This window comes from Penicillium nucicola (assembly GCF_028828085.1).
Source record: "Penicillium nucicola strain IBT 29836 chromosome Unknown utg000001l, whole genome shotgun sequence".
In the NCBI taxonomy this organism is placed as follows: Eukaryota; Fungi; Ascomycota; class Eurotiomycetes; order Eurotiales; family Aspergillaceae; genus Penicillium; species Penicillium nucicola.
Genome location: NW_026643125.1, coordinates 4,596,418 through 4,608,788, shown reverse-complemented (window position 1 = coordinate 4,608,788; position 12,371 = coordinate 4,596,418). Strand labels below are relative to the sequence as shown.

At 47.6% G+C, this 12,371-nt stretch overlaps 2 protein-coding genes across 2 annotated transcripts; one reads left to right on the top strand and one right to left on the bottom strand.

Annotated features, from left to right (window-relative positions):
- Positions 1–6,189: 6,189 nt before the first annotated feature.
- N7511_001724 (uncharacterized protein) lies at positions 6,190–9,111 on the bottom strand (the record flags this gene model as incomplete). Its single annotated transcript, XM_057124149.1, has 5 exons — positions 6,190–6,946; positions 6,993–7,044; positions 7,266–7,806; positions 7,878–8,087; positions 8,143–9,111. The coding sequence occupies 5 exons, from the start codon at positions 9,109–9,111 to the stop codon at positions 6,190–6,192; spliced, it is 2,529 nt and encodes an 842-aa protein (XP_056989882.1).
- Positions 9,112–11,065: 1,954 nt separating this feature from the next.
- N7511_001723 (uncharacterized protein) lies at positions 11,066–11,549 on the top strand (the record flags this gene model as incomplete). The annotated part of the gene is made up of 2 exons (XM_057124148.1): positions 11,066–11,277; positions 11,300–11,549. 2 exons carry the CDS (start codon positions 11,066–11,068, stop codon positions 11,547–11,549), a joined length of 462 nt encoding a protein of 153 aa, XP_056989881.1.
- Between the last annotated feature and the right edge of the window lie 822 nt (positions 11,550–12,371).

The following is a 12,371-nucleotide window of genomic DNA, read 5'->3' as shown; positions in this document are numbered from 1 at the left end:
TGTTTTATTCCCAGAGCCATTTTTTGTTCCGTCAGGAGCATAGTGTAAAGATCCCAGGAGCAGATCTCGTCTTCCTGGTGCCTAGAATAGCCCTAGAAGCTAGAAAGCATTTCCTAGGGGTACAAAGCTCCTAGAAAGGCTTTGTGTTCTGATTTTCAGCCTCAAGCTGACAGTTACAAGATACACGGCTCACCAAGAATCAGATCAAGCTTCTCCAGGATTCTGGGCCCCATTGTGGCATTAGACAGAAAAAGGGGATGAGATAAAGTATCCAGTCTCACTATCAACACAAAAGTCATTCAAGGCAGTCGAACTTTGCCTAGAATCCGAGGACTTTTAGCGCTCTGTTGGAAGTCCGGCATGATGGTGCTGATGTGAATTTTGTGGTGTTTGTGTACGATAAATTACCTCATTTTTTGGTTCTTGCTGGGGTGAACGCGCCAAAGGATATACATTGAAACACAACACTTTTTTTTACATTCGTTGAACGACTCAAGAAATCCCACGGCAGACAAAATAAAATTTAGATAAATAAGAAAAGTCAACGAACAACGTATCTCCACACCGGTCAACGACAATTCGAGCACCCGCTCGCGCGACCGTCGCCTAACGCTTCCGCAATCCAGACAGAGTCTTGACGGACGGAACACTACACACGACTCAGACAACCAACATTCAAGCGAGGCGCGGAAAAACACAATCTATGATGCGTAGTGATGAAAATGTCGGCGCTATTGGTAAAATTAAAAAATGAATCCATTTCATTGCCTCAATATAGAAGACCGAATGTTCAACAGTGAGCCAACGTTTCTTAACCGACTCAGCTTCACTTATTCTCAGCATGACCGACATTTTTGCTCGGTGGGCATCTCAAATAGCCCTGACGATGTCGCTGCAGATAGTTGTGGTAGTAGAATCTGCCTCACTTAGGATAGGCATCGTGTCCTTCAACGTTTGCTTCTCAGCAGAGCACACGCGACTGGAGCTGAGGAGCCTATAAATACGTCCTCCTCCCCCCAGCAATTTGTTCTGCAATACTTTTCCTTGGCTTCCAGAGTCGAGCGGCCTTTCGCTTTGAGGCACCAGATAAGTTTCTTTCTCTGACCTTACTAGAAATTCACTATACTGACATCTATAGTTACATTGTGGTCCTCCAAGGAAGTGCGAATGAGAATGTGATTCCCACCAACTTCACTTTGCTACTGTACCCATGGCAGCCGACCACTGTCCGGTGAATACATCGATGTAAAAGAGCGGTTAGACGGGTCACTCCCAGCACGGTACTGTCCAAATTCAGCTGACCCCATAGATGATACGAAATAATACTACGTGCATTCGCCCAGATAACACCAGCCACGGAGCCCTTTCCCGTGTCTTTATGCAGACTATGTGAGTCATGCAGTGTCCCGCTGATCAAAAGCTGATGATGGACAGGAAACCGTGATACACTCCAATTTGACTCCGAAGTAGAACTCCGTCAGTGCTCCGCGAAGGGTCATTACTTACGCACAATTCTGGCTCTCTAAATACAAACCACGCAGTGTGTCCTGCATGAGATACCGCCAACCAAGGTCGCGGGCCAAGGTCATGATGAATCAATTCCAGACGTTCGTCGTCTACGGTCAGGTGAGTGGAATATCGCACCTCTTGCGGTGTCGAGTCCGATGCCTTGTGTCAATTTTGTGCCAAGTTTATGCCACAGATACGAAACACTGACACTATAATGCCATTGTAGCAGCCCATCACCAACTGCGGAAGCCCTTATCGCGAGAAAAGCAATCCCCGCCAAGTCTGATAAAGCTGCGGGCCGATGCGCTCCATCGTCTCCACCTCACAGCCTTCGCACTCTGAACGACGGTGTGTCTCTACAAGGAGTCCTCCAATACGACTGTACAATCATAACACGGATAGGTCGCGAAGTTGCCCTGCGCACCAAGTCTGGCTTTCCCGAACAAGCTGATTGGATACAACGCGGCATATTGATGACACCGTTGCAAAAGAGACATGGTGGTCTCGCTGGTAGGCTGGTATCATGACGATCCTGATTGACCAACTGTCTGAAGCATACCATCGATGACCGGGGAAGTCTTCATCAACAACGTACAGTACAATGCCTCGTCTAACTGAATCAACACTGGCTGACTCTGATCTCATTACAGGCAACCCTTGGATTCGCATGACTCGAATGAGAAGCGAGCAAATTTATTGAGCGTTTAATTTCCCTGCACTACAGTAATACCAGCACATAGTCTGTGTCTTCTACAAGACTATTGCTGGCACAAACGAGTCGCCACCTCGACCTTGGAGTCGATTGATCCATCAGGTCAGTTGTTATGCCTGTCTGATCTAGGCCCGAAGGAGTGTATAGCAGTCTGTCTCTCAGAATTTCAGGACCTGCAGGGGATAGCCGAAAGCCTTGTGGCGCGGGGATTTGTTCCGCCTGATGGCATGGATATCTACTGCAGTAGATACTGTCTCCATACCCCGACTGAACTCCGTGACCGAGACGAGGCGGTACTACGACCTTAAGGAGATTATGCTGGACAAACACCTGCACATCTAGCGAGGCACACGGTGATCACCTCAACCTTGATGGGCCCTACAAATCATCCGTGAAGCTCGTACCCGAATGCGCCCGCTGAGAATCCAAGGCATACGAGCGTGGAGCCTAAATGCGGGTTCAGTCAAGCTCCGTCGACGCATGGATATCGGAATATCTGACCCTCAAGTTCGACGGGTAGATCAAATGACTGCTCATCCCGTTCGGAAAGCTCACAGTTTGCTCTATGGAGCGGCCATGAAATTCTCAAGCTGTGAGGACAGACCCCGTTCTTTGTGAAAGGCGTTACAGCGAATATTCTGGTTCAGCTTTAACGCGCCCTCGAGCCGGGGGGCGGGGTCCCCCAGAGACCCCCTTTATGGGGGTCGGCGAGGTAATTCCCAATTGCCGGGGGTGCCCCCCAAGGCGACGGGCAAGACTTCCCTGCCAGCCCGTCGATTGTGACATCTCTCAAACAGCCCCTCCATCAGTTCTCCTCATCCTTCTATCATTGGAATCCGGGTCTTATTCCCCTCACGAATTTGCGTGGTGCATATGTTCCCGGCCCGTGATCCACCTCCCGCTCTGCGTTGATATCCCGTGGCCCACCGTGTTATGTGATCCTAGTGCGTGTAACGCTTGGACGCTTTCCTCTCTCTTGTATGCTACACGGGAAGTACTATCGCCTTCCTCACTCAGTACGACGAGCTGTCGTTGATGGTGGTGGCTTTGACTAACCTCAAGGCTCTCCTTCGTGTCAACCACTACGGGATACTTTGATCCCTTATGCCAGCCCTCTTCCCCAGAATACGGCCTCCCATTGTTGACAAAACAGAAAGGTCTGGTGCTGAAATTATAATTGAGTCCACTTTTCTGACCAGTGTCAAGCGAATGTGAACGGGCGGTGGGACAAACTAGTCCATGGGTCAGCGCATCTTGCCCGTCGCCTTGGGGGCACAATACGGTACCCATGGTTGACTTGGCAGAAAGGTCTGCTGGTGCTGCATTTGAAATTTAACCCACTTTTGTGCGGGAATGTAAAGGAAATATGAACGGTCGATGTGACAAACTAGTCCATGGGTCAGCGCATCTTGCCCGTCGCCTTGGGGGGCACCCCATTGGAAATTGCCTCGCCGACCCCCATAAAGGGGGTCTCTGGGGGTCCCCGCCCCCCGGCTCGAGGGCGCTCTGGAATGGAATCGGAACATGCGCTTGTGCCTTTTTGGTAGGATAAAGCCTTTGTACATCAAAATAAAACCAACATGGCATACAGACGTGGTTCGTAGAGATTAATCGGCTAGGGACCCGCATCCTGGCAGCGGCGTGGGGACTAGAACGCAAATCAATACTCTTGGTCTCACGTGTCACAGTCCGACTATGAGCTAGACTGGCATGGCCAATTGCGTGATAGGCAGATCATATAGGTCGTCTACAAAGGCTCGTGCAGGAACCGGCGCTGCGTCATTTATCGCGCATCATAGCTTCATAGCCGGCAGAGCGCGTAGTCGGATCTTCAAGTATTATTTTACTTGACAAGAGTATACTCATGAAGGCAATCTCTGCGACTATTGACGAGGCTGATTCACTTCGTTATGTCATACATGCGTACTGTAGTCTCAGCAAAACATCAATAATATATATCCGCGTCTGCCCTTGGCTCTTTACTAGTAGCCCATAAATCAAAAAACGACCCCCAGAAGATATGTATGAGAGCTGAGAATGACATATGTAAAGCGAATGCACAATAAAAAAATTTCGCTTCGAATACTGTACTTGCAGTAAATAGTAGAGATGGGTTTCAATTGGCCTCAATTAAGATGTGACTAACGAACCTTTCATTCATGAGAAACCTCACCGCCTTCGCACACTGAACGACAGAGTCCTCCAATATGATCGTAAAATCCTAGCACGGATAAGTTCATCGCCCGCATTTTCCGTCTTGCGAACTTGCCCTGCGCACCCAGTGTGGCTTTCTCGAACAAGCGGAGGGTGACGAACCTGCATGTGCGTTGATCACCAGTCCCTTCACCGCCCGATTAGTGCACATTTCACCACACCGACATCAACACGTCAACACGTCAACACGTCAACACACAAACTCAAAATGTCTACTTTCACTTCACACTGGTATAACAACATCCTATCAAAATAGCCCCCCAGCGCAAAATCTATATGCATTCTACACCATAAGCGGGAAGGCGGCTTCTGTTGGTTAAAATACTGGTGATTTGGTTGTTCTTCGAGCTGTGCCTCCATTGCACTGGAGCTTTGGTTTTGCGTTGGGTACTAATGACCCTAGGATCTTAGATCCTATCGCTTGCCCGCCTTTGTGGCCCCAGCACCATTGTAATCAACCCTCTGCGTTCACACGAGGAATAATTGAAGGGAAGCCCATTTGATAATGATAAAAATAGGTAATTGCTGGCGACTTCCTCCTTATAAAATTGTTTGGGGGTTTCCCTTGAAGCATTATTCGAAAATGGCTTTTCCTTCGTTCTTTATCTCTCTTTATTCAAAATTAAGCCTCAGATATCTACCTTTTTTTTTCAAAAAGAAGAGCCCTAGAAGCAGCTAGGAACGAATATGAAAAGCTGGGTTATGATTATATGAAGAAGTGAAATTAGTAGATTTTGTGTTACGCCAACCATACAACGAGGTATAGATAATGCGGAGGAGTTGCCTATGGACCACTGGAATCGCCTATTGATACATCACCTCACTTGTCTGCTTGCATATGCACAGTGGGAGCCCCTAGAAAAGGAGGGGCTAAATCCTCTTAGGAGGTCTAGAGATTAGTCTGAATATAACCATACTCATATCAGGCACATCTCCATTCTTCACTCGTATCCATATTATTCCAGGACGCCCCTAGGGGACTGTCCTAACATTTTGGCAAGAAGCTGAAATATTGAGGTTGATGGATCTAGAGACCCGGAGGTGAAGGAAAGACAAGAAAATATGATAAAATTTTGCGGCCTATGGTCACCGTCGCCTTCTCTTCCTTCTGCTCTTATCCAGTACCAAAAAAGCACTCATGTTACTGTATCTACCCAAAACGACTCTCACTTATTCTGCCTAGAGGACTCTACGAAGCTTTTACTTTATGGTAACCCTGCTTCAATCCTGTCTATAAGTAAAGACCGTCGTAAGATAAGTCATTCCGATGTCATTATCCATGTTACGTTCACTTGTACATCTTAGATACCTGCTCATTCAAAGGAATCCAAGAAGCTTTGCAGAATCCAATTTCTTTAAATCGCCGGCAATAATATGGGGCTACTATCCACGGTGTCTCCAATTGCACAAGCAAGTGAAACGCGGCGTAGAAGCGAGCAAGTTTGTTCGTGCCTATTTACAGGAAGCTAAGGGATTCTGTCCAGTTAGAAGTTGGAATAAAATGTGGCTTGCGGTACGTAGGCCCAAAATTCTAATTTGGTAGATTCTTATGTTTCGTCGGTCTCGCGGTCTATCACCAAATAGATAGTTTGCAAGTTGAGTAGGCCAGTGAATCCTATAATTTTCTCAATCTGGCGATCGTATTCGCAAAAGCCCAGCTACCTAACACTTACTGATAGAGTGCAACCAAGTAGGATTGCGATGCAGTTTAAGTGAAACTTGCTAGCCCAGTTAGTGATACACCAGCATGTAGATTACATGTTCTCCCATCTCTGATTACCGGTCGCGACCAAGCGATTGAACAACTCATCTCGCTCCGGTATCACTGTCAACCTCCAAGTTTTTTCTTCCTTATCCTCAATCTCTAAGCTTGCTAGCAACTTCTGGTCCGACGAAACCGCAGCCACTGCCTCAATCGCAGTATTTACAAAGGCTGTTGCCCTCTTCACTCGCTTCATATCACCCACGGCAATTTCAAACACTGGTTCCAGCTTTTCAGAGCTCATTAACCTTGGGTCATCGCGCGTGAATAACAGGCTTGGTCTGGCAGACTCTGTGATGACTGCCCAACCATGTTTCCCCTCAAATCGACATTGGTATACACTCGGCCCGGCATAGATGATGCTTTTTGTCTTAGGCAAAACGCCCAAGTGACCTTTCGCCTTCTGCGAACCAGTTGCGGCCCGGACGTGATCAATGGCCAGCTTCGTCTCGAAGACAGATTTGGCATTGCCTTTGAAGAAGCGGACAATCTTAGAAAGATGTTTGTGATTTGGCTTTTCTTTATCATCGTCGCTGTGGGCTTTCTCAACTATTGAAGGCATGGTCGCATGAAGGACGTCGGAACGGGTGGCACCAAGAGGTATATTCTCAGCTTCAATGGGATTTTGATGATCCGGGTCATCGGGGTAGGAGGTAGGTACAGGAGGAAGAGGCGTTTTGTGTGCTTCGCTGATACGAAGAAGAGTTATTGCGATCTGGGTGTTTGTAGGGACGCCGCGAAGGAAGTTGCTACTTGTAATCAGTATTGGAGCGAACAAGAAGTTGGGAGACTGACTTTTTCGGTTGTGCAAGCTCCTTGTAATTGGGCACGTTTCGTTTAAGCCACGCTATCGCAGGTGTCAGCATTGGATCGCCAAAAATGACGAATCCAATGAGACACCCAATCCCTTTGTATACCATGTAATAGTTGACGAAAAGAGATACGAGAAATAAAGGGGCAAGAACAACCACTATTCTAATAAATGCAAAACGAGAAAATGGCGGTGTTGGTGAAAGAGCGCTGAAGTTGTGTCAGTAAAACCATATGAGAAAGCAATGACGACTTTACCTCGCAAATCTTTCCCAATTATCACAGCTAGCTCTCCCATCACATGTGGTGCAATGTCAAGAACGTTGGCAATACTTTCTGGATTGACTCCAGCCCATATAATCTCTTCCATCGGCTGCTGAGTTTGATCGGTACTCTCAGTAACATGTCCGGGTGCAGAGCCTGCAGATTGGACAGCTTTAACTGCTTTGCTGATAGGCTTCGGTACCTTCCCTTCCAGTGGATCTCCATCTCCATCCTGTTGTTGGCTGTTGTGCATACCGACAGCTCTCTGAATATTGTGTCGGACGTTGTCGACAAAGTTGGCTGCTTCCTCTTCGATAGCTTCATGCGGCTGCTTTTCCGGAGCACCAGTGATTGTATCATTCGTACCTAGCAGACCTGCTTGGGGCTTCTGAATCCCGCCTGTCCTAATATTTACCAGAGCACGCGGTGCTGATGGAAACAACATGTTGCGAACTTGCACCGAAGATACCACCATTATCAATATTCCAAGAGCAAGCGGCATCAATAGATCAAATAGCCATGCAGCGAAGTAAACCTTAATAATTCGGTTCAGTCCACATCTTTTTGAAAACTTTTAATCCAGGAGTGGAATTGTGTCCAACGTACCGCACAGAATATTGATGTACGACAAGTCTCCTTCCAGGAACGAAGTCGTGAAATTTGTTTTCCAAGGCTCGCGATGCCAAGAACCACGGTCAAATAAACTCGTTGTAGGTGCAGACCCACCTTATCCCCGGCGTGATCTTGAGACCATGCATCATTGAGGTCGAGACCACTTGCATTTTCAATAGACACCGCTTTGACATCGAAGACATCCTGATCAGTCTGAATTAGTCCTGTGAATATATGGTCGGGACTAAGAAAGCCCCACCTTATTGAAGCGTCTGATGAATGCAAAAAGCTCTCCGTTCGTATAACCACCAACCAACGGATCGGGTATTTCTACATTAGCCTTATGCCAACCAATGTCCCTCGCGGCTTCGGTATTGCTGCCACGAGTGTACTCTGTCTGGATAGCACCTTGGACCTTCGGTACCTCGTGCGCTAGCTCATGGCTGTCCGCATTAAGGTCCTTCTTCATGACCTCTACCGGGCCGTTAATCATTGCATAGGCCTGAGCTTCCAAGGTAGCCACCATACTAGGGGTGTTGCTGCTATGGATGAGGGTTTCTGGCTTTATTTTCTGGTAAATGAGGTTGTGATGAACCAATGATGCGCCAATCAAGCCATAAGCTTTATTTTGTAAGGTAGCCAGCATCGTCGGAGAAGCAATATTATGATCGAGGAGAGTCTCGATGTGGTCGGGCGTTTCTTCACCCTGGGACAATTCCTGGCCACTAGAATCATCAACAAGCGCACTAGCCTTGTCATGTAATTTCTGCCTCGTAGTTGGAGCAGCATCGTGATGTACCTGGCCGCTTGATATGGTGTCAAAGTGATTGTGCCCATCGATCACGGGTAGGTTCTTCTGGCCATTTGCAAAATCACCCAGCTTATGTGAGCTCTCTTTTGAGGTTTGCATCAAATTTGGAAGATGAGTCTCAACGTGATCCCCTGACGTTGCATAGCCGTGATTGAGTGTTGCATATCGAGTCGTAGATGCATTGCCATTAGCAACGATATCATCAATCTGACTTTCTGTCACATCAAAATTTGATGCCACATGTTCATTGCCGCTCAGGTCTGGTTGGTATTGAAGACCGGTGCCTTGGTTTACCTGGGTACATGCCTGCTTGTCCACATCCTGATTTTGTTCTTGTAAAGCTCGGTCAGCGTACTCATTGCTCGCTGGGGGAGTGATCCCCGAGGAGTTGGCGACATATCCGGCGTGATTCGACATTTCGAACCAATATGCGGTCGCCACGTCGTCGTCGAAATGAAATGATGCGATTAAAAAGCTTTACATAGAAAAGCACTAAGTTTAGGCCGCCCGATTGAGCTGCCGGGCAGTACGGGCTTAGGAATTAACGGCAAATATAGTAGCTTATGTAAATCTATTCCTGGCGGCGAAAGTCCTGGTTTGTCAATTTCTTTCTTGCACATCAGGTTCTAGTGATGCTGATAGCGCGCGTCAGTGGCGATGACGTCATTCAACCCATATCACTGCTCTTCTAACACAGGATTTCTATGCAATACATGATGACAGCCACTATCTACTCTCAGTTTCTAGTTATATTTTTTTTCCTTGATCATTCTTTGCTGGCGGTGTACATGCTTATCCTCGTCGCCACTTACCTTTCTTTCTTTTCCTGCACTTTTTTCACACCAGTAGACTTGTGTAAGAAGGCAGATCTGATTCATCATTACGTCCGATCTAAGCTTACAAGTGACTTCTTCCCCTGAAGGCAAGGCCACTAACTTCGTCGTAGTTTGCGGTTCTGCTATATGATAGGCTTGCTTGCGCAAAGTTCAAAATCTACGTATCTCTAACTTGCTGATTGTAAGTCACTTGACTAGAACGAACCGACTTGACATTTGAATCCCTATGTTCTATAGCGAATCGCAGGAGTGGAAATAGCTTTGCCACAATTACAACCACGCTATCGGGAGCTTTGGACAAACTTGCAAGCACGCAATAAAAAATGGATCGGCTCTAAATGTGAGCCGTTGTAAACTGATGAGTGGTCCCCGTCAGTCGGAATCTGTTCCCACCAGTCTCCTGTAGACCAATACCCATTTTTCCGATCAAAGAGATGGCCGTAACTTTCTGTGAGGCGTAGTACCCGAGTACGTGATATCAACCATGCTCTCATGCTGAGAGGACACGGTTGAAGCCCGACCGGGGTTTGCAAGTGCCATCTGAACCAAGACCTGGGAGACCCGTTACTGCGAAAGTATACTTAACATGAGCGCTGATTAGTATCAGAAATTCCAGCATAAGGTTTAGAGTGGCAGAGAAATCCGGCCTGTGCTTATAAGCCAACAAGGCGTTCATCTTTCTTGCTTTGTACGTCATTGTCCTGATTATGGTTTTCGATGACCGAAACAAACGCTAATTCCAGCTCAGCTTCTTCACCTTCTGCGGTATGTTTCTTGAAAATGCAGTACTCTGGACCTACCGCAAGAAGAACATAACCCGTATACACGAGCAGAAAGTGGAGGCAGGTGCGCGGCCACCTCTCGATGCGACACACCACGCTAACCCTGCGGGGAACGTTTAAGATATTGTTCAGCTACTTAACAGGGTCCAGCTAGTTTTATTATCTCTTGATCTGCGGGCCACCATCCTTGAACACTCCGATTCCGCTTTGGCTCAGTATGACTATTTAGTGAATTATGCCTCTCTAATTAAGGCTGAAATATTGAATATGTCAGAAAACATGGTGGATTATGCTACAGAATTCAGGACGAAGATCGCGCGGTATTGGGGCGAGGAATTCTCTACAAAAGAGCATTTTATCAATCGGCAGCCGGTCTCTCTTGTCGGAACGTGGTTGTAATAGTACGCAGTAATAGGATCATCGCCAATTGGGTGCTTGCGATTTGTAATTTGAAAATTATTTAAAGGATGCAGGATAAAAGTGGTCTCGAACCTAGCAACGTATTCAATAAAAGATTAAGGCATTGAAGCATCGGTAATTAAAAGGCATCGGGCACGGCTCAGTATCAGCCAGGCTGCTCTTGTAGAAGCAACGTTTGTGTAAAGTACATAGCATAAATAAGCTTCACGGCGCCGGGGAGATATTCACTTGCTCCACCTTTCTGGCGCTGTTCTTCACTTTGTTCAACTGTCCCATTGAACGAGACATGACCTACCTTCTTGCATTCGGTCAGTCTCATCTTGCGGACAAAGAATGCCTCTCAATACTTCCGGGGCCTTGATTCGGATGCGTCTCGTCATTATTTTCCTCACCATCACCTGGCTGGCCCATGCCGGTCTCAGTTCGGCCCCTGTACGCTTTGCGGTCGCTCTGCGAGACTGCGCAAAACCTGACCTCGTCCCCCCAAGCGACTCTATTTTGGAAATAACGTTCCAAAGCTCATGGACAATGTCGTCGAGGGCATGGTGATTGTGGCCCTGGTCTCAGCCCTGTTCTCCATCTTCAGGTTTGTCCTTGTGATTTACCCGAAGTGGCTAAAAGAGGACTGCACCGCTCGATTCTACTACAGTTGCATTTAACCGTTGTGAGCTTGATCGTTCTCTCCCTAGGGGGTTATGTTGTCAGCCACGTCCGCAGCTTTCCGACATCCTTCGAGTTTTTTGACAGTGCGGGCCACTTTCCATACTACAAGATTATGTATTATGGAGCCGTTGGCAAGGCCGCTTTCGGAGTCTAGGGGCCATTATGTCTCTCGTGTGTCTTGCCGTACGTGGCTGACGCGGTCACTAGCAGGGTACGCACACCGAGCTACAAAACAATCGAAGAGGCTTTTCGAACTGCTTCCTAGAGAAAGGCCGTGAAACGAGAGTCAGCTGGATTACGAATAAAGTCGATCGCATCTGATGACGATTTCGAAGAATGAGGGAGGGAGGTGGAGTCCGCAAACGCTAGAGAGGTGCGACGGATAGGGTCATGCAAAGGAATGGACTTTACTGCAGAGTTGCTGAGATAATGTACCAATTGAATTACCTGATTAGAATCAAAGCATGTTCATCGCTTGATCCGACTAGCCAACCAATTGTGGCCAGTATTGGAGCAGTATGCGGGGTGGCGTGATGCAGCAAGCAGATGATGGTTGACGACCTACACTGCGTAAATGTTTATCAACCTTGGTGGTCATGAAGGCTTCAAAAGCCAACTCTAGAAACGTGCGAGCTGCCCAGGGATCACATAGCCTCAACAATGCGTACGCAAGTTGTGGACTCTCCGTTCCCACTATCATAAATTCAGTCACGTTCCTGTTGAAAGCTCTATCAGCCCTAGAAATGCACGTCTTGGCCCTGGGATTCCTCTTGCTCCCGGGGGCTTTAGTGCCGTTTTTGGGAGCAAAGAAGCAGCTTCCAGGAGCCATCAGCCCCCAGGAAGCCCAACGGAGCTTCTGGGGTTCTGTGCCTCCACCCCGGGGAATCAATGTCATGTTCCTGTTGACGGTCTTCTCAGCTCCTGGAACCTCATGCACAAATCCTGTGGCTATGGCTTGCCTTTCCAGGAGTTATTG